Below are 22068 nucleotides of genomic sequence, written 5' to 3' on the forward strand. Positions count from 1 at the left end.
AAATATGTGGGACCTGCAGACACATTTACTCCACTGACAGGTTAACGATACCAGGTTCACAACAGGAGTACAGAGTACAAGGCACATTTTCCTGTGGTTCCACCAATCTGGTATATCTGATAATGTGTGCTAAATGCCCCAATGTTATGTACGTGGGAGAAACTGGACAAACTCTGCGCAAACGTATGAATGGACACAGGCACACTATTAATGATACCAAATCTGGACTCCCAGTTGCTACACACTTTCGGTCCAACGGACACAGCATGGATGATCTTCGTGTCACTGCCCTGAAGGGTGGCTTCAAAACGTCAAATGATCGATTAATAGCAAAAACAAAATTTATAAATTGGTTCAAAGCTGTGGAGAAGGGTTTGAATAAGGACAACAACTTTTTATATTGGTATGAGGCTGATGATATTTGAACTTTCTCAGCCATTCTAGCTGAACTTGTGAACCAAGAATTTACGATACCTCTGGGTCAATCCTAATCCCAGGTCTGTGAGCATGGAGTAAACAGGGATCCTTATCTCAGCTAACAACCTCTAACCCCATTTAGATGGTCTGTTTGAATTAAGGCATCTTAATGACATGTAATTATGCTTGAAAAAAATATCTGTTTTCCCTTTTGATGTTGCATGTATATAGCTGTCTGTACCACCAGCCTGCAAACTAACAGGATATAAGCCCGACGAAGGCTGCAAGGCCAAAAGCTTGCTTATTTATATTTATTTTTAGTTAGCCAATAAATGGTATCATCCTGATTTAAAACTTCTTGCTTTTACTGATGGCTAACACGGTACAATACCCTACTGCTACTACCATGTAATAAATGTCAGAATGTAAATCAGGGATTTAAAAGATTTTACAATGGGCATACACTGACTAAATTTATACATTATTGTAAAAATGAAGCACTTTTTTATTACATTATTTTCAGTGGAGTTCCTCTTTGAGAAAATGATAAATTATATTTAAATACATTGTATGCAGTTACTACTACTACTACTACTACTACTACTACTACTACTACTACTACTACTACTACTACTACTACTACTACTACTACTACTACTACTACTACTACTACTACTACTACTACTACTACTACTACTACTACTACTACTACTACTACTACTACTACTACTACTACTACTACTACCAAGAACATTTAATTGACTAGTATTTCAGCCATATAACGCTATTTCTCAAAGTGTCAGTCTGTTAAAAAAAAAAATCTACCACTAGGGTCTATAAAGTGCCAACCATGCTTACTGCTGATAATTACAGAAATATTTCAGTCCCTTATAAAACTGCCATTCATTTAGGGCGGCTGATCAAATACTTTTATAAACATAGCATAGCAATTTGAATAGTGGTGTTATGGCACATTTACGGCAAGCACTGGATTGCTATCTGTCTATCTCATAGATATTGTGATAGGGACAGATAGTGTATGAGGTTTATATAGCTGTAGAAGGAAGGAATCCTTACCCCGCTGCCCTGTTTGATCCAGTAGCTAAGCCACCAGTTGCTAAATGCTGTGCTTCCAACGTTAAGCACAAACAGTGCCATGATGACAAAAAAGGCAAATGGACCCCCAGCTGCTTGTATGTAAACACCATATATTGACCAAGGCACAGATCCTTTTCCCTTTTCCTCCATCTGCATTAGCTGACCTATGGGAAACAAAAAAACAACATATGTAAATAAAGTGATCCAGTAGCAGACGTGCACAGAAAAATTGCAACTACCATCCCCTCGCGTGAAGTTTTCTGAAGGTACTAACAATGCACACAGGCCATAACTCATTAACTGTTATAGATTTTTTTTTTAAGATATACAGTTTCTGACCAACATTTCACATGCCAAGACTGTGTAATATCCATAACCCAGGATCATGCTCTCAAAAACAACCAAACTAATTCGTACCATCTTCCTTTTTTGAGGCTTTTTCTTTCTTCACAGACCCAGATTTGCTGCCCTTGTCTAATGGTTTCTTCAGTGAAGTGCTCACATTCTTTTTTAAGCTCACCTATAGGAAAATAATGTTTTATGATCTTTAATATTCATAGTTACATAATGTATTATTTTGCATTATTCACTTAAAATGTATCACCAAATCTTAATTCAATGAAATATTTAAATTTAATTAATATCCAACAGCAGATAATTGGTCAGCAAAGTGTAAGAAAATCTAGATGGCAGTTCTTAAGACTCCATTTAAAGGGGTAGATCGATACAGGGATACATAGACAGAAACATCACAAAACATTCTCCAATAGTCAGAAATGGCAAACTTACCTCAATAGGAGGCGCATCTCCTAGCTGGAAATTATTGAATATAGTGGCATATTCTCCATTCATCTTCATCAGCTCCTCATGTGTTCCTCTCTCTGTTATGCAGCCTTCTTTCATGTAAATGACATCATCGCAGTCCACAAGGTACTGTAAGGTATTAGAGACCACAAAATAAAGTGTAAGAAATCATCACCCACCCATGTCATATGACCCATATGCACTTCATGAAGGATGTTCCCATTACCTGAAGCTGGTGAGTGATGAACAGAATGGTCTTAGATTTCAAGTGTTTTTTAATGGCACTGTTGAAGATGTGGTTGCCGACATGGGCATCTAAGGCACTGAGGGGATCATCTAGAATGTAAATACTGCGGTCACTGTACAGAGCTCTTGCCAGACTAATTCTTTGTCTCTGACCGCCGCTCAGATTTGCTCCACGCTCTCCTATCTGCAAAATGAGCACAGAAATAAAACAAGTGCAACAGCAATAGCACAACTTAGGTCTCTATATGTAGTCAGTAAACCGATTAAATGTCCATGAAAAAGCATCTGCATACCAAGAGCGCTGCATAATCAAATTTACAGTGTCTGGCTGACGAAGTAAAAATAATGACTATAAGCATATTTACTTGGAATATCTTATACAGAAACCTGTACTGGGGAAAAAAAAATAAAAAATAGATACACCTGGATAGTGCAGAGGCTTCCTGATATATCCCCAAGCTCACCAACCCTCTGAACATATCAAACAAAGCTTTTCTTGGCAACAAAACATGTTAAGCGGGGTCAAGAAGAGAGGATATCTACGGGTGTGTGTGTGTGTACAGCCAAATGTAGCTGTTGCTTAATGGATACTGGAAAAAAGAATTCAGCATCTGTGCACAGCGGGTTTAAGCAGAGGGGGCAGCAGTGCCAGCCCTCAAAGTGTGAAGACCTCTAGTCTTAGCTTGTCACATACCAACAACCCCGCACCTAAGCCTTGCTTAGAGCATGGACTTTTTTTGTTGTTGTTTAAAACTTTGTAATAAAAGGCAACTTTACTATTGGAAGTTTCCGTTCATACTTTGGAGGAGGTGTGCCTGAAAAAGGAAAGAGTGGTGGAGGAGCTTCTGATTGCCAGGGAGGCGAGTAGTGACTTACAACTCAAATGCACTATCCAGCTAAATTAAAGGTCACTGCACCGTTCAAGGTAACCTTAACCTCCCTGGCGTTCTGATATTTTTTTAAACTTAATTTTTTTTTAAATCAGGTAGCTAGCCTAGTGCTAGCTACATGATACCCCCCTCCCAGCGGAATCCCACCCACCCTTCCGATCGCCGCCGGCGATGATGGCCTTCAGGAGATCCCGTTCTCAACGGGATCTCCGTCAGGGCTTCCCCCGTCGCCATAGCGACGGCCGGAATGATGTCATAGGGAGTCCCGTTCCACCCCTCAGCGCTGCCTGGCACTGATTGGCCAGGCAGCGCACGGGGTCGGGGGGGGGGAGCTCGTTACGCGGCGGATAGCGGCGCATCGGCGGCAATCGTCTACAACACGCAGCAAGCAAAGTGCTTGCTGCGCGTTTTAAAAAATTATTAAAATCCGCCCACCAGGGCCTGAGCGGCACCCTCCGGCGTCTCTGGACGAGCTCAGCTCGTCCAGAACGTTAAGGAGGTTAAGTCAGGGGGGAAAAATGAGTTTAAATCACCTGGTGCTTCCCTTAGCCCCCTGCAGCTGATCGGTGCCCTCGCAGCCCCGCTCCGATGCTCCGGGACCCGCCGGCGGCGACTTCCGGGTTTCGCCGTCACCGGCCGACAGGTTGGGAACGCGAGTGATTCTTCGCGTTCCCAACCACAATAGCACCCCCTATATTGCTATTGCGGCCTTCCTTGCCACAATAGCAGCATAGGGAGTGCTATTGTGGCTGGGAACGCGAAGAATCACTTGCGTTCCCAGCCTGTCGGTGAAACCAGAAGTCGCCGCCGGCAGGTCCAGGAGCATCGGAGCGGGTCTGCAAGGGCACCGAGCAGCTGCAGGGGGCTGAGGGAAGCCCCAGGTGAGTTACACTCTTTTTTTCCCTGACTTAAGGTTCACTTTAAGCAACCAACTGACGGGTGGAGGAACAGAAATGTACATCTTTTAAATAACCTGTGGTGGCTTAACACTTAAGATTAGGACATAAGTTGTACTTGCAGACATAATTTGTACTACATATATTTTAAGACAAACCTCAGTCAAGTCACTGTTAGGCAGTATAGCCAAATCAGGTCTTAAACAGCAAACACTCAGCACAGTGTTGTACCTAGAAAAAAAGAAAAAAACAAAGATTGGGTTAACGGCTATTTCATATAAAGTTATACAGCAATGGCGTAACAGATAATGCTCTAGATAGCATTTAGTATGTAAATGTTTATCCCACGTTTATCCCAATAAAAACATTCCTGTACTGTCTACTATTTCATCTATGGAGCAGGTTACTGCTGGAAAACAAGTAGCTAAATTAGAGTTCCACCCAGTAATGATGTATATCGTTGCTCTCAAATTACTACCTTCACACAGTTCCTGTTTAAGTTTGGAAAGCTAAGTGCAAAATATATAATTATCTCACTGCAGAAATATGCATGAGTTAAATGCAATTCCTTTATATTAGCTATTCTCAAGCTGTGAAGTGGTTTTCACAGCAGACGTGAGCTTTCAAGCTTAGTGCATGAAGTCAGTTTTAGAGATGTAATTACCAAATTAGGATTAACAACAGAAAGCCATCAATAGCTCCCTACTAATTACCCCTATATAACCTACATATTTGTTGGGCTGAGGCACACTTCCGGACACAGTAATGTCACCAGTTCCAGGGCTATGTTTCCGATACTGCTGAAGAAGCCAATGCCTGCAATACATGTGGGGCTATAAGTGGGCTTCATATTCTCCATGTTTTTATCTTTCTGGGAATAGCAGATGCAGCATAACTACTGGGACACTTAAAGGGATACTGTAGGGGCGTCAGGGGAAAATGAGCTGAACTTAGCGCAGTACGCTCCTGGAGACATCAGGGGAAGCGAGGACACGGCAACGCAGGCGCAGTGGTTTTCAGACTTTAAAGTCTGAAATTCCACAAGTGAACCAGAGGCGGGGCCAGAGCATTGGGAAGTGGCTGCACGGGCACAGGATGCCTGCGGGGGACCATTAGAAGCCCCGGGTAACTTCAACTCATTTTCCCCGACCCCCCTACAGTATCCCTTTAAAGTTAACCTACAGGCTAAAAATCTAAGCAGCACTGAAAAGGCTTGGTGTTTAACAGTTTTACAGCATCAGAACTTTGCATTTCTTACCAAAGCCTTATTTTTTGCTGTACAGAAGCTAAGCTCCAACCCATCAAAGAAAACTGCCTGGGCATTTTTCACCTGATGCTGTGCAAAGCATGATGGGATTGCTGATGTTGTTATCGTTGCCTAGCAACTGGGAGAGGTGATCAGGACACAGGACAGTTGGAAATGTGTCTCATGCTCCCTGTCACCTCCTTTCAACCAAAAAGATGGCTGCACCCATGAAATCACAAACATTTGACTGTTCTTTTAACCTGCTGGGCGGTCTGGACGAGCTCAGCTCGTCCAGTACCGCCGGAGCCTGCCGCTCAGGCCCTGCTGGGCCGATTTGGCTCAAATAAAAAGCAGCACACGCAGCCGGCACTTTGCCAGCCGCGTGTGCTGCCTGTTCGCCGCCGCTCTGCGGCGATCCGCCGCGAGCAGCGGCGAAAGAGGGTCCCCCCAGCCGCCTGAGCCCAGCGTAGCCGGAACAAAAAGTTCCGGCCAGCGCTAAGGGCTGGATCGGAGGCGGCTGACGTCAGGACGTCGGCTGACGTCGATGACGTCACTCCGCTCGTCGCTATGGCGACGATGTAAGCAAAACAAGGAAGGCCGCTCATTGCGGCCTTCCTTGTTTATTCTGGGCGCCGGAGGCGATCGGAAGAACGCCTCCGGAGCGCCCTCTAGTGGGCTTTCATGCAGCCAACTTTCAGTTGGCTGCATGAAATAGTTTTTTTTTTATTAAAAAAAAACCCTCCCGCAGCCTGCCTGGCGATCTTAATAGAACGCCAGGCAGGTTAAAACAGGGTGGGTAAGAAATTACCTATCTATTTTATTAAAAGGGGCTCTACAGCGAAAAACTGTACATTTTAAAATATGTGCAAACATATACAAATAAGAAGTACATTTTTTCCAGAGTAAAATGAGCCATAAATTACTTTTCTCCTATAAAGCTGTCACTTACAGTAGGAAGTAGAAATCTGACAGAAGTGACAGGTTTTGGACTAGTCCATCTCTTCATAGGCTATTCTCAGCAAGGCTTTTATTTTTAAAAAATACATTTTTGAAAAAGGATTTCAACAATGCTGGCCAGCTTTCCTGCTCCCTACAGTTTTTTTGGCAGTTGGCCAGAGCAACTGCCATTCACCAAGTGCTTGTGAAAATAAATATATCCCTGAGAATCCCCTATAAAGAAATGGACTAGTCACTTCTGTCAGGTTTTTACTATCTACTGTAAGTGACAGCAACATAGGAGAAAAGTAATATATGGCTCATTTTACTCTGGAAAAAAAAATGTACTTATTTGTATATATGTTTGCACATATTTAAAATTTTACAGTTTTTGCTGTAGTGCCCCTTTAACATAACTAATGTAACTTAATGACAGTACATTTGTTTAGGCTGAAGTTCCTCTAACTACAGTGTTCATCTCCCTCTCCGCAGGTTTTGTTGCTTATTGTACACTGTCTAGTACAGCTATATTCTATTAAATTCTTATTTGCATGTAACGGTTTATGTAGGTTTGTAGCACTAGTGCATTGTATTGTGAATCAATACACATTTCCACGTTGCAGCATTACTGCACTTTATTTAGGAGAATCCAGGTTCAGCAAGACGAGCCTCAATGTGAGGCACTTAGTGACTTACTCACTGTTCTTCAGTGGTTGAAATTTTTTTTTCCCATATAGTATTACAGTTTTGATGGTCTATTAATTAAGCAATATAATGTATATAATATACACACACTATGTGTTGGGTACATATGTATGCATGCAGGGGTCGAGTCCTGCGTGACCGCGGGTGGACGACGTCCACATACTTGTGGTGTGGAGGTGTGGCAGCGCAGAGAAGAGGGAGAGCGGGGGGCACAGCACTGGGATGTCTACCCCCCCCCCCCCCCCCCCCCCGTTCTCCCCTACAGAATTGTTAAGTGTCAGAGGCTGGCAGTGGATGGGGACTTACTGCTGTTTTTCCAGCCGTCGGAGGGAGCTCTGAGCGCCGCTAGTCTGGTCTACTCAAGACCAGACTAGCGGCACACAGGATCTCCCTCCCGCGGCTGGAAGAACAGTGGTAAGTCCCCGTCCACTGCCAGCTGCCGACACTTAAAAATTCCAGAGGGGAGTGAGAGCCCCAAGGTGAGGGAAAGGGGAGGGGGGAGACATCCCTGTTTCCCCGCCTCTGTACCCAATGCTCCCCCCCCCCCCCCGCGCTGCCTCCCTAACTGCTGGGGGACACAAACTCCTGGCTAACTATTCTGGGGACATCTATACACCTGGCCACCAATTTTGGGGGCATCTATACACCTGGCTAACTATTCTGAGGACAAATATACACATGGCTACCTATACTGGGGGTGCCTATTTTGGTGGAACTGTTGTCAGATTATCTGTATTTTTGGGGAACCGCTGCTGACAGATTAAGTGTATTTTGGGGAACCACTGCCAGATTGTGTATGTTTGGGGGACCACTGCTGCCAGATTACATGTATTTTGGGTGATCCGCTGCCAGGTTTAGCTTCCAGATTATGTGTATGTTGGGGGAACTGCTGCTGCCTGGTTATTTCTATTTTGGGGGAACCATTGCCATATCTGTATTTTGGAGGAAACTGCCAGATTACGTGTATTTTTGGTTAAATGCTGTCAGATTACATCTATGTTTGGGGGATACACTATAGCAGAGCTCAAACTTCCCCAGCAGACCTTTTATACCACTGCTAAGGTCATGTATATTTGGCCCCACCCAAGACCACACCCATTTTTCTGAACACCACGCTACACGCAGCGGTTTTCAAGGTGAGTCCACTCACCTCTTTTCCTTGGACTAGACCCCTGTATGCATGTACCTTTACCAGCAGTATAGTGTTATTAGGACCAGTACAAGTATGCTTCATACCGACATTCCAAAAAACACAAATGCAACAAGCATAACTTTTAACTAATAAAAAGCAATCTGGTGCATAAAAAAAAAAATAAAAAAATAAAAAATAAGTGCTCCTGCTCACTAGTTTAGTTTCAGCACTTATACCATCACTTAAAAGGGATACTGTAGGGGGGTCGGGGGAAAATGAGTTGAACTTACCCGGGGCTTCTAATGGTCTCTCACAGACATCCTGTGCCCACGCAGCCACTCCCCAATGCTCCGGCCCCGCCTCTGGTTCACTTCTGGAATTTCAGACTTTAAAGCCTGAAAACCACTGCGCCTGTATTGCCATGTCCTCGATCCTGCCGATGGCACCAGGAGTGTATTGCGCACGCCCAGTAAGGTCTGTGTCTGCGCAGTACGCTCCTGGAGACATCAGCGGGAGCGAGGACATGGCAACGCAGGCGCAGTGGTTTTCAGACTTTAAAGTCAGAAATTCCAGAAGTGAACCGGAGGCGGGGCCAGAGCATCGGTGAGCAGTTGCACGGGCATAGGATGTCTGCGGGGGACCATTAGAAGCCCCGGGTAAGTTCAACTCATTTTCCCCCGACCCCCCTACAGTATCCCTTTAACTCCTTGTGGGAGGAAGAGGGGCTCATGGTGTGTATGGTACTCACTGAAACTGGTGTTTGCTTAAGCAGCCATATACATAATACAGACCCACCCCTGTGAAGATCTGTCTTCAGTGGGAGTTACAGACGTACTATGCTAGACTTACATGCATGGTGTGGTGGTAGGTGGTGCTTGGTATCTTCAATGCCAGCCACCAGCGCTACAGCAACCCAATTTCCAAATCTATCTTTTTACTCATCTTTAATGAACGACTGTTGAATAAATGTTATGCCCACAATTCTCTAGAAATAGGAACACAGGAACTAGGAATCTAATCCTTCATCCAGACCATCACAAGACCTTTTCCTGCTTGGGGGCCAATAGCTTTCTAATATACAGTAGTAAATAACCTAAAAAGTAACTTTGTGCAGTTCCCATAGTAACCTCCAGCTGGACATTTTAAGAACCAATATAACAAACATTTTTGGGGTTACAGTTCAAATTTAAAAAGAGACAATAATACCAGCATGACATTTTATTCTGCCCACAGAAGTATTCAGAGTCATTCCTGGGCTTGCCGTGTATAGCATGTGCTCTGTCAATCTGCCTTTAATAAAAACTATTTTCCCCAGCACTGTGCACAATATAAAGTGCTATTTATATTGTAAATTTAAACGGTCATGCTGAAATACACTTTTGAGACATTTTTAAAAACAGGGAATGACAATCAAATTCACTTGCAATTATGAGAAACTTAATCTGGCATTTATAAAGCCAGCTGGTGAATGCTGCACAGAGAGAATGCCAGTGAAGGTGTAGGACACACCTACAATGAAGAATGTTTTAGACAAACAAGCAATGCAATAACAAAAAAGGAATATGCTGCGTAATATGTTGGCGCTTAATAAATACAATAAATAAATATGTAAAATTAATGTGCGTCACTAAAGAATGACAAATTAGTGAAACCAGTACGTCAACAAAAATTCAAATGCTTGGTGGTTTGAATTCAGAAGAGGATTTGCAAATACAGTAGGTGAACTCCAAGGTGAAACTGCAACCAGCTCTTTTGTATATAAACCACTCAGTGTCCAGTTCCTTGAAATTCACATCATACTCTTACCTTTCCTCATCAAATTCTTTCCCAAACAGGATGTTATCTCTTAAAGTGGCATTCAATATCCAGGCCTGTTGAGCAACATAGGCCACTGAACCATTAACTGCAATACTGCCTTCCAGAAGAGTCATCTGAAGTGAAGAAAAAACAATACTCCATCACTAAAGTGAATTACACCACTTGTAATACATAACCAAATTAATCAAAATGTCTAAAGACCGATTATTATCACCTATAGCAGGTTGATACGCACTTACTATAACAGGGCATTCAGCTGAAAAAAAAATGAAATTACAACATAACTCAAAGTGCTCGAGCACTGCAGCAGTACCCTGGAGTGTTAGGGAGTCTTATCCTGGCTGGAACATCTCAACAGGACCTCCTTACTGGTTAGCTTCTCCAGACAGGATTTGCATGCTGGTCTCCTATATCAAAGTCAGTGTCCTTAACCAGAACACTATCCAGTCACTCAAAATGAAAATAATTAGGGTCTGTTTCCAATACACAGATTCTCGATGCAGAAAACAGACTACAATGAATGCCTATGGGAAATCTGCATCAGAAATATCGCATTTAGTGGAAACAGGCCAACAGGCATTCATTGGAGTCAGTTTTCTGCATCCAGAATTCGCGTGTAGTGTAAACAGGCCCTTAGACATTATGGCCCTTAATGAATTCACTTTTTCTCTGAATTTTTTTTCTAAGTGATATTTTCACAACTTAATATTTCTAATAGCTGTGGAATTAGATTTAATATAAACATTCAATTTAAGGGCTGGGGCCCACTAGGAGCACTTTGTAGCGCACTTGCTGATTGCAGGCAATTGCTGGTAATCGGCAAAGCAATGCAGCAGTAGAACCCCTATAAGGGAGAAGACAGCGCTTGTGTGCTGCATGCAGCATTTTCAAAGCGATTGAAGGAAAGCAGGCAATTTCTTCAAATGCTTACAGAACGTAAGCATTTGCGATTTCTAGTGGGTCCCGGGCCGAATGAAAATCGATTGAAATTATAGGCATTTTTGACCAGCACAATCAAAATACTGATCTAATATAAAATTGGGTCATGTTGGTTTTTGCATGCTTGATCCCACCAGGCTGTCCTAATGATCCTGTGCCTCTGATATATTTACCAATAGATTCTGAACAAGCACGCAGAAGATCAGTTTGTTTCAAGCGTGCAATTCAGGCAATTGGTATTAAAAGGCTTAAAAGGAAATTAATATGGCAGCCTACATCTGTCTCACACTTCAGGTTACTGTTACAAAGAATAGCACTGCCTTCTTACAACAAAAGTTATAACTGACAGCATGTCCAAAAAATAGAATTGCATTCAAGCTTCACACCTTAAATAAAGCTGGGCTAGTGCTGTATGGTTTTGTAATGCTGGAATATTTGGCTTTCGTAGAACTTTTGTATGCTGTCAAAGAAATGACATGATCCTACATTTGAAAATAAAACGCTTACTGGCTCTTGGGCTCCTATACTTAACTGGCAGTCTGGAAGACTTTCAAATATTAAGCAAAGTCAACTCTGGTTGGAATTCTTACTGGTAAAAAAAAAAAGCAGTGTACAGTAACAGCAGCTGCTCTTCATTATAAGAGTTGAAGTAAGAGCTTATGTATTAGCACAATGAGGAATAGTGTTAAGGAGACCTATTACTGTATTTCCACCCTTGCAGATGAAGATACTGGAAAAGCAACATAATGACTAGTATCTTACAAGGTATCATATCGTCTACTACAGTTCTTAAGGCTGCTTTCACAGTGGGACATTACAGGCGCGTTAGAGCAGCCTGTAACGCAGCCCAACTCACAGTAATGAAAAATCAATGGGCTGTTCACAGTGCCCACGTTGCGTTACAGTGTAACACTGCACGTTCAATGAAGGTGCAGCATGCTGTGCGTTATACGCGTTTTTAGCCGCATTAGACTGTTTGCACATGCTCAGTAATGTTGGAGGAGGAGGGGAGAGTCCGCTATTGTGCCTAGCCACATGGCTAATATTCACTGCACTGTGTGACGTCACGTGTTTACTTACTGGAGTGGCCGCTTTGTGCGACGATTGGCTGGCGGGACCACGTGATGCAGTGTTCCATTCATGTGGTCTCCACAGTCTTGACGCATGCGCCGTTTTCGTTCTACCAGTATCGAACGAAAACGGCGCACCAATAGACGCACAACGAGTCTCTATGTAGCGTCCAACTTTAGCACCACCATGCGTTGCTTTAGGGGCCTGTTATGTGACCTTAACGTCCCCTAAAACGCAATGTCTTGGTGTGAAAGAGCCCTAAAACACCCATTTGTGAAATATTTTAGTGTTTAGTACATACCACAAAAATGAGGTGCTTTATAGCCAAAATATTACCTGCCCAAGAACAGCCGAAACCAAAGATGTTTTTCCACTGCCCACACTGCCACATATTCCAATTAGCGTTCCCTGGAAAATGAACATGTAAAGTTCTGAAATTAATGGTAATTCTTAAGAAACATAACAGAATTTCTATACAAAAACACAGATAAAGAACATACAATCCAAGACTAGAAACACACACACACACAAAAGTACAGGGCAAAGAAATGTTTCACTTATATTACTCACCTTTTCTATTTCCAAATCAATGTTGTACAAGGCCCTCTGTAGTCTTATATTTGATAGTTGGATGTCTCTGCCTTCCTCGTCTGGGCTGCCTTGTTCATCACTATCCACTAGAAGATGTCCTTTCTGCTCTGCCAATACCGCTTGTGGCCCTTCTTTCTGCAAGTTATCCTTTTCTTTCTTTCCTTTAACCCCCTTCTTGTCTTTTTTCAACTTGGGGGTTGCTTTCGGAGAGCATTGAGTGCTGGCATGAGAAGCATCCCATGCCAAAGTGGCGTTTTTCAACTCTATGATGGTGTTTGGGCAGGATGGCTTTTTCTTTACCAAGTGAACCTCTTCCATTATAAATAAACTCTGAGAGGAGGTTGTGAGAGAGGTGTAAAGATGAGACAGCAGGTCAGGTCTAAGTCACGCAGGAAGCAAAAACATCACGCTATACAGTGGAAGGAAGCTGCTGAGAAGCAAAAAGGTAGCTCATTAGAGTCAACTAAACTGAGACTTGCTAAGGGCCAAGAGCATTTGTACTATTGCTCTTCCATCCCACAATCCTTAGCAGACACTTCTGTCCACAAAAACCGTACAACACTTTACTAGCCCAGTCACTTATTTGGTCTTTGCATCATCCACATACTGATGCTCTATATCTACTGCTGATTCAAGGATCTACAACTACGGATCCTGTAATTCTAGCAAATGTCTTCTCAACCTCAATGGCAGCAAAAGGTCAAAACACAATAACTTAAAAAGGGGCACACAGGAAACTAACCACCTTTCTTTTCTTGCCCATTAGTGTTAGAACACTTGTGATCTCAACAATGTATCTGCAATCATGTACATGATTCACAAGTTCAAACCATTAAAAATAAGTCACTTTGTCAGACATAACTTATGAAGCTACACCTAGGTGACTTGAAACTTACTGGTCTGTGAGATGTGGCCACCACAGGCCAACCTGTCTTGATTTGCTACAGCTGAAATAAATGACTTACTGTTAGTATGTATTTACGTATTTTTTATTTTATTAAGAGCTGGAACGCTCTAGTGGGCCTACATTACCTTCATAGTGGACCATACGTCCCTTTGCCTGCTCCACTGTTACTTTATTGGCAAGACATAACACTAAGTACATAGACCAAAAGACTGGTTAAGCACAGGAAAATAAGTTGCAAACATTATCTGCATTCAAAGACCAGGTTTAACATTTGAAAGTAGGTGGCGCCAGGATTATGTAGCCAAAATTATATAAACACCACTTACTTAAATTTGCATAGATTAAAAAAAAAATGAAGCCATGCAGATTAACTCACAAGCTAGTGTCACAGTCTGTGTATAAATTACATTGCTCATACCAAACCACCTCTCAGAAGAGGATATAGCATGCAGGCAGCTGTAAATACATTCAGACCTATGGACCACTGCTTACCTTATACCTTTCCATGGACACAGCAGCCTCAGACAGAGACTTGACTGAGAATGGGGTCACCTTTAGTGCAAAGGTCATGGAGTTGAATACAGTAACAACTGTAAAAGCCTAGAAAACATAAGCAAATATTGGAGATTACAGACCCCAGCCAAAAACTTTGATTTTGGGTATAAACAGCACAAGAAAGTGTTCTAAATTATTGCAGATTGTCTCCACATTGCGGATCATTTCATTATATTTTAGTTTTTTTGTCACAAAGAAGAAAAGGGTAAGGGAAAATTTCAACACAAACACAAACAATAAATGTTTATTTTTCTAGAAGAAAACTTGGAATGTCAGTCAGGATGTGTGTAACCTTATTGGAGAAATTTCTCTTACGAGAGAGACACTCTGCGGCCGCCATCCTGCATCTTTTGATTCTAAACTCTGTTAACTGCAAAGCTGCTATTGCATTTCCCTTTGTACATACAGTATTACTTTTGCAGTCAAGATTTAAAAACACTGAACAAAAAAACTAGAAATATAATCTCCTACATTATTAAAGCAAATCTGAAACGAAAATTAACTGTTGAGATTATTAATTGTATATGTAGTGTGTAAACTAAATAGAACATTAGTAGCAAAGACAAGAGTCATGTTTTCGACTACGGGAAGAGTCGAAAAACTTGAGTTATCTCTGCAAAAGAGCTTCTCTGGGCTAGTACTAACTTGGTCAAACTCAGTCCTGTTTTCTGAAAAGCTTAAACAGCCAAGAAACAGTGAGGGCCTGAGTACACTGATGCAGTTGTGTTACAGATGCTGAAAAGCAGAGAGAAACTGACACAACTGCGTTAGTGGGCTCAGGCCCTAAGAGACAGCTTGAGAATTTTTTACTGCAGGAAACTTCAAAGGGTCATTAGCTCTGCTTTTGTTTTACAGCTTAAAAAAACAGAATGTGGATACTAAACTACAACTATGACAGTATGATGCAATTGTAAAGTTATATAACGGAAAATAAAAATATGAGACTATGGTCTTTGCGACAAAATGTTGCATTTATTTTCTATACTACACATGCAATTCATTATCTCGTAAGTTTCTTTTTGCTTCAGATTTGCTTTAAGAACATAATGAAAACTTAATTTGCTGAACACAAGACTGTTTCCACAACAGACTTTCAGCTGGGAATTGAACGGTTGCTAAGCATTGCTTTAAAAAGTTACCTGAGCTGCAGTGAGGTCATATCCAAGCATCATATGCACGGAAAAGGTCAGCACACTGGCAATGACAACAACAATGGGAGCTATACCCACAGTGATGCTCTGAAAATATCCAGCTTTCTCAAGTATTCTTCTCTCATTTTCTCGGATTTCTGAAATCAAGCAAATGTATTTGTGAATCTTCAGCTTTCAGGTTAGAGTCAAATGAAAGGACTTTCGACGTGAAAAGAAAAATCACACCTCTACGTCACCTGGATCATACTGCGCATGCGCACAACTACTGCGCAGGCGCAGTAAGCATCAAAATGACGACGCGCGCCCGTGTAGAAGAACCAACCCCACCGGCAGGTCACCATCATTGCGGGCGGCCAGCAGGGACAATGAGGACAACCGGAGCTGTGGCAAGGGACAGACTGCTGCTTGAGGCTGGAAGCCCCAGGTGAGTAAAAAATAGATTTTACTTTTCACATCGGAAGTCCTTTAAGCAAGAGCGAGAAAATTTCTACTGCGCAGGATGCTCCTGGCGACTGGAGCACAAACGAAGACACGCAGAGCAGGCGCAAGGGTCATCGACTGGCCAGTCAGGGTAAATCGAACATAGCCGTGGTGGGGTACCGGAGGATCACGAGTACTGGCACGGGCACATGGCGACTGCAGGGGGCCAGTAGAAGCCCCAGGTAAGTAAAACTGCCATTTTTACTACACTATGTTCCCTTTAATCATGCCTGCACAGGTTGTGGAAAGCAAAAACGTTTGACTTGTTGACTTACGGAAAGTCATGCTTCTATAAGTATATATAGGAACTTGGACTAACTCGGCAGCTATGCTAGCAATTTCTGTTTAGTATAGTGCAATATATGAACATAATAAATTGGCCAAACAAAAGACTTCAAAACTATATACAGGCCAAAAGGGGTAAATAAAAATAAAAAAATGAAGTATAAATGTATTTATTTTCTGTTAAGGGGAGTAATTCTTTTTCCCTTTAGCAATATGAGCATTTAATGTCAGAATAGATCAGATTTAATTGAACTGTCCAACAAACTGAATAATGTAAAAATGTACGTGGTATTTTTATAGCTCTTTTAACCATCGCTATACTTGAAATGAAGATTATCTTTATGTTGAAATATATTGAAAAAAATTAAACATTTCCATGGGTTAGAGGTTTTTTTTCCTTTTTTTACATTGAAACAAACACTTTTGACTTTGCTACATACAAAACCCTCTAAAACAGTTTCCCCTGCAAAGATTTTAAATGGCCCTTACTTGATGTTAAGATTTTTATTTTGAAACTGATCATTCAAACATTACTTCCTAACATAACTAGAACTTACTTTGCACACTTTGAGAGAAAGCTTTCACCCAGGCATACATCTTAATAAACTTGATGTAATTTAAGACTTCGTTCATTTTTTGAACACGTTCATCTGTGACAGACACACATTTTCGTCTGAAATATGCTGTGAGTCTGGACACAAACATCTGTCAAGAAAAACAAAACAAAATGCCCACTTAACCAACAGTTTTAATAGCAGTGAACTACTACAACATGAAAAATATAAAACCTGAGAGCTTAGTTTTGCCCTGAGGTTGGTCTACCCAAAGTCAAAAACTGGTTGGATAGTATTAATTTTTTAGGGTGGGGGTTGGGGGGGCTAGTTAAGACATTAAGCATGTGGTATTTAAAGGGGAACCTAAACTGAGAAGGATGTGGATTTTTCCTCTTAAAAAAAATTACCAGTTGCCTGACTCTCCTGCTGATCCTGTGTCTCTAATACTTTTAACCACAGCCCCTCAACAAGCATGCAGATCAGGTGCTCTGACTGAAGTCAGACTGGATTAGCTACATGCTTTTTTTCAGGTGTCTGGTTCAGCCACTACTTTGGTCAATGAGATCAGCAGGACTGCCAGTCAAGTGGTATTGTTTAAAAAGGAAACATCCATACCCCTCTCAGTTAAGGTTCCCTTTAACAAGGCCGTGGAGTCTATATAAAAAATCATTCAAATCCAATTCAGATTCAGTTCCTCAATTTATGAAAACCACCGACTCCAGGTACCCAAAATTGCTCTAACCCCACAGCCCTATTAGGACTATGGACTGGGTGCAAAAAATCATCCAACTCAGACTCCTCAGTTTATGAAACCACCGACTTCAGGTACCCAAAAATTGCTCCGACAGACTTCTCAACGTCGACTCCACAGCTCTGGTATTTAACAATCTGTCTGGCATTCAGCTTTAAACTACTGATATACATAACATTTAACCAAGTTCACATAGGTACAAAAGGTTAATGAAATTTAACACATGTATATGGCTTTTCTCCTGGCAGACAAAGCAATAAAAGTAAACCCCAGGCAATCCTGAGCCAAAACAACAGATACTCACCTGGGTTGAGGAAAGTCAGCTGAATTCTCCCATCCCAGGCCACATCTGCACTGTAGCAGAGCCATTCGTGCCCCCCAACCCGAAAAGAAAATTGCACTTGCCCCTCCCCCCCGCATGCAGTGGCTGGATAGTGCAACTGGTTAAAGGCTCTGCCTCTGACATGGGACACCAGGGTTTGAATCCTGGTTAGGGTCAGTAGCTATTCAGTAAGGAGTCCTCGGGCAATACTCCCTAACTCTACATGGTGCCTCTTGAGTGCACCCTTAGTGGCTGCAGCTCTTGAGCACTGAGTCTGACAGAAGAAGAGCACTATACAAATAGAGTAATCATTATATGAGCACTGGAGAGAAGTTACAAACCTCTCCGCCAACTGCATGATGATCTTCGTTCCTCCTGCTTCAGAGCCTCTAAAACTGTGCCCTGTGTTGCCGCGCAAGTTACGCAATGACAGATGGCACTGTAATCAAAGAGCCTCGGACGCATAAGGAACAAAGATCACATGGAGCTGGCATAGAGTTACGTAACTTCCCTTCAGCACTCAGCTGCCTATAACTCTGCATATCATGGTCTGCTGCAGATCTCCATGAGACCTGCAGCGGACCCCCTTCACCCCAGCTCTTATAGCAGCTGCAATAGGTGATCTCTATGCCAGTGCTGCTAGGTCTCCCTGACGTGTATTACTGCATACAGGGTTTTGAATTTTTTCCCATCCCACTTGAATAAAAACATTGCTTCCACCCTTTCCTCTACAGAAATGTAAAATGTTGCGGTCAGACAAATGGTGGCTGCTAATGATCCAATTTTTTTTCATCCAATCTTACCAATTCTATGTAATATAAAGGGACTGCCTAAATTATCCATTCAATATATTCACTCAATTTACCTTTGTACTACATTGATTTGGTAACATTGGATGAAAAAGATTGGATCATTAGTGGCCACCTCAAGTCCTTATAGACACATAATACATGCAAAAAGATCTTTACTAAATATTCTGGCTACCAATTTAACCAGTATTAAGAATACTTTTCAAGGTTACGTCCGATTGTACAATAAAAAAACTTGTCATTTATATTCATATTATGAAGGACAGCCACTATTTCTGAGTATTTGAATTTGTTAAAGATTCCATTTTTAGAAGCTTCTATTAGGATATAGTTCACGGCTTTACAGTCACATCATAACCACCACCTTACAAAGAGGCACGTATCAAAATCAATTTGATTGAAACAAAAATGATAATTTTATAACAATAACTGCATAACAGACTTACCATAGCTGGATAAAAGAGGATGAAAACAGCAGAGCCAAGGAAACCAGTGGGACCCAAAACATAGACATTGTAAACCATTCCAAGAACTGCAACAATGGGCCCACCTGCCAACAAACTCCCAACTGCTGCAGCTTCATACATCCGCTGACCGTCACTGGAGCAAACATTTATGAGCTGGAAAAAAAAATGAATGGGAAATTAAGAGTTTATTTGTTTTTTTTTTTTTTTAAACAGGTTTCTAATCCAAATGCAAAGGCAATACAGCAAATGTGTCAGTAATTCCAGTAGATAAACTCCCACCTTTTCAAATGAGAACATTTAACAGATCAATTGAAATTTTGAAAGTCTACTGCAATTAATGGGCACAGCTGAAAGATCTCTCTGTTTCTTAGTAATTATTTGGCAGTTTGATCCAACAAATCCTGACTGGTATCTCAGTTTAGTTAAAGCCCCTCTATAGTAAAACAGAAGAAAAACAAAACAAAAACAAAAAAAAAACAAAAACAGCAACAGGGCTGGTGCTTAATAACTCAGCAATATGCAACAAATTGCACCACTACAATCAGCTTTTGCATAGTACAAAACCTGCCATACAGTACATGATCTGACTGTATAATCTTATCACATATATGTCTTTTAAAGCCTTACTTGAGCTATATTACGGAAGCTAGGAATGCTGCCATTGGAAAGTAGGAGCATGATCTTAGCTCAGAGCAGATTATGGACACCAGGCAGAGGGAGATGGCTGTACATCCCCCTACACCAGGAGTCTCAAACTCACGGTCCACTTGCGGCCCTCGATACAATATTTTGTGGCCTGCGCCGGCAAAAGCTTCCTTATAGTTCGCTTCAGTGCTCCCAAGTAAACCGCCGCATCCCCGCCGCTAAAAGGGGGCTGCAGAGCCCCCAAATCGCCCGGGGGGCAATCCGCCGGCATTTCCTGGAAGGGGCAGAGCTTTCAGCTTCAGCTCTGCCCCTCCTGACGTCAATCGCGGCGCATCGCCGGCTCTGCCCGCTCCTCTCACTCTTCCTTCACAGAGAGGGGCAGGGAGAGGCGGCGACGCGCCGCGATTGACGTCAGGAGGGGCAGAGCTGAAGCTGAAAGCTCTGCCCCTTCCAGGAAATGCCGGCGGAATGCCCCCCGGGCGATTTGGGGGCTCTGCAGCCCTCGTTTAGCGGCGTGGACACGGCTGATTACTTGTAATGGGAGCACTAAAGCGAACTATAAGGTAAAATAGGCAAAATAGTTCGCTTCAGTGTGAATTTGATTTTGAAATAATAATCAATGCAAGGGGGGGGGGGGGGGGGGCGGGAGCTGCTGATTGACTTTTTTTGTGAAATCCCAACCTCATCCTGACTTTGCCTCCTGCGGCCCCCAGGTAAGTTGAGTTTGAGAACCCTGCTCTACTCTATTAAAATGTTCACCAGGGAGCACAGATATCCACAGGCTACTGCTAATTAGTCATCAAAAGCACTGCAACTTTTTTGTTTTTTATTTGACTGCCTTTGACAGAACTTTAATGTTCTTAATTTGTATCTGTAAGCAGCTTTGTTTTAAATAGTTATATCACCCTTACAGCATTTGTCCATAAAGTTCAACTAGAAAGTATGGTACTAGCATAACACTTGTCTGCACCCTTGAATATCTCAGCTGATCCAGGAGGGTAAATAACCCTGACAAGGCCATGACAAATAAGCCCTAAAATTAAAACAAAATTCCTTCCCACTCCAGATGGCAATCAGATAAAATCCCCGGATCAACACTGTCAAAAAGTACCTAGTAATTATAGCCATAATGCAAGGACAGCATTCTTGCCCCCTTTAAAACACAGGTATAGAATTTACCATAACTACTTCCTGTGGTAATATAGTTCAAATTTTAACCACTTATCGTAAAGGACCAGTTCCTGAATAGGTGGTCATACCTTTTTTCCTCCATGTGCAGGTTGTCCCCCCTTGTCCTTTGCACAAGCCTAGGGCCAAAAAAACAAATCTGCCAAGCTTTTAGATTACCCTCTGATGTATTATACATGTTAAATTTACAATTTAAGGTGCCCATACATGGTAAAATTATTATTTTTTTCCGATTAGATAATTTTGTTTGATTATTCAGTTAGATCGAATATAAAGATTTACCCAACATGTCCAATTGGATTTTTATTGGAAAAAAGGTAATCGCTCATTTTTCTTGATTTCATTCGATTCAATCGTTTTAGTCGAAAAAAAACTGGAAAATCTAACGTTTTTATTGTACTGTGTACAAGCAACACTAGGCTTCTTTTCTCCAGACTAAATAAGCCCATTTTATCTAACATTCCCTGGGAAGTGAGCCCTTCCCTCCCTCTAATCAATTTTGTGACTCGTCTCTGCACCTGCTCTGAAGCTGCAATATCCCTCCTGTAATGCAGTGCCCAGAACTGTATATGGTCTACTTTAATTTAGGATGAACTATCTGGGGTCAATTTCATATAATCTTAAAATATAAACAACATTTTCACCTCTAAGTAAAATAACCCCTTCAGAAAATGAATAGTCCTGAGAGGCACTAGGATTTATTTTAAATTTTGTTTTAAAATGTAGAATTAAAAATAATTTAATTGTATGCGTTTCAAATTTTAAGTTCAGGCACAGTTTTTTATATATGCCCGTTATAGAACTTTATTTTATATGAATTATGTAAGAAAAAGTTTTTAAAAATGTTATAATTTTTGTACAAGAAATGGAAAAATACTGTTCAGTTCATAGCACCCAATTAATCATGCCTAAATGTGAATTTTTAGCTTTTAGTTACTGAGGATATATGAAATGGCGTGGAAAAGTTTGTTTTGTTTCGGGTTTTGAAAATAATATATATATATACACGTACTCTTTCTTCCCCAAAGCTGGGGGGGAAAAGTGGGTGCATCTTATATTCCAAAGGTACGGTATTTTTGCTCCATAACCTACTGACCGGATCCTGCCAGCGCGATCCTCGCCTCCTTCGTCTGTCCGCCGTCATCCAAGGTCGCAGCAGCAGTCA

The 22068-nt window shown here is 41.8% G+C and overlaps 1 protein-coding gene across 1 annotated transcript in view; it reads right to left on the reverse strand.

Moving 5' to 3' along the window:
• ABCC5 (ATP binding cassette subfamily C member 5) overlaps positions 1–22068 on the reverse strand; it is a 51309-nt gene that overhangs the window by 25933 nt on the left and 3308 nt on the right. The window contains exons 4-15 of the mRNA XM_068233335.1: positions 19050–19223; positions 16725–16872; positions 15391–15539; positions 14189–14296; positions 12769–13119; positions 12535–12606; positions 10177–10301; positions 4510–4582; positions 2546–2749; positions 2305–2448; positions 1933–2035; positions 1495–1679 (exon numbers count right to left, since the gene is read on the reverse strand). Coding sequence (XP_068089436.1) covers positions 1495–1679; positions 1933–2035; positions 2305–2448; positions 2546–2749; positions 4510–4582; positions 10177–10301; positions 12535–12606; positions 12769–13119; positions 14189–14296; positions 15391–15539; positions 16725–16872; positions 19050–19223 — 1836 coding nt within the window. The remainder of the gene's footprint in view (positions 1–1494; positions 1680–1932; positions 2036–2304; positions 2449–2545; positions 2750–4509; positions 4583–10176; positions 10302–12534; positions 12607–12768; positions 13120–14188; positions 14297–15390; positions 15540–16724; positions 16873–19049; positions 19224–22068) is intronic.

This window comes from Hyperolius riggenbachi, chromosome 4, assembly GCF_040937935.1.
Source record: "Hyperolius riggenbachi isolate aHypRig1 chromosome 4, aHypRig1.pri, whole genome shotgun sequence".
Lineage (NCBI taxonomy): Eukaryota > Metazoa > Chordata > Amphibia > Anura > Hyperoliidae > Hyperolius > Hyperolius riggenbachi.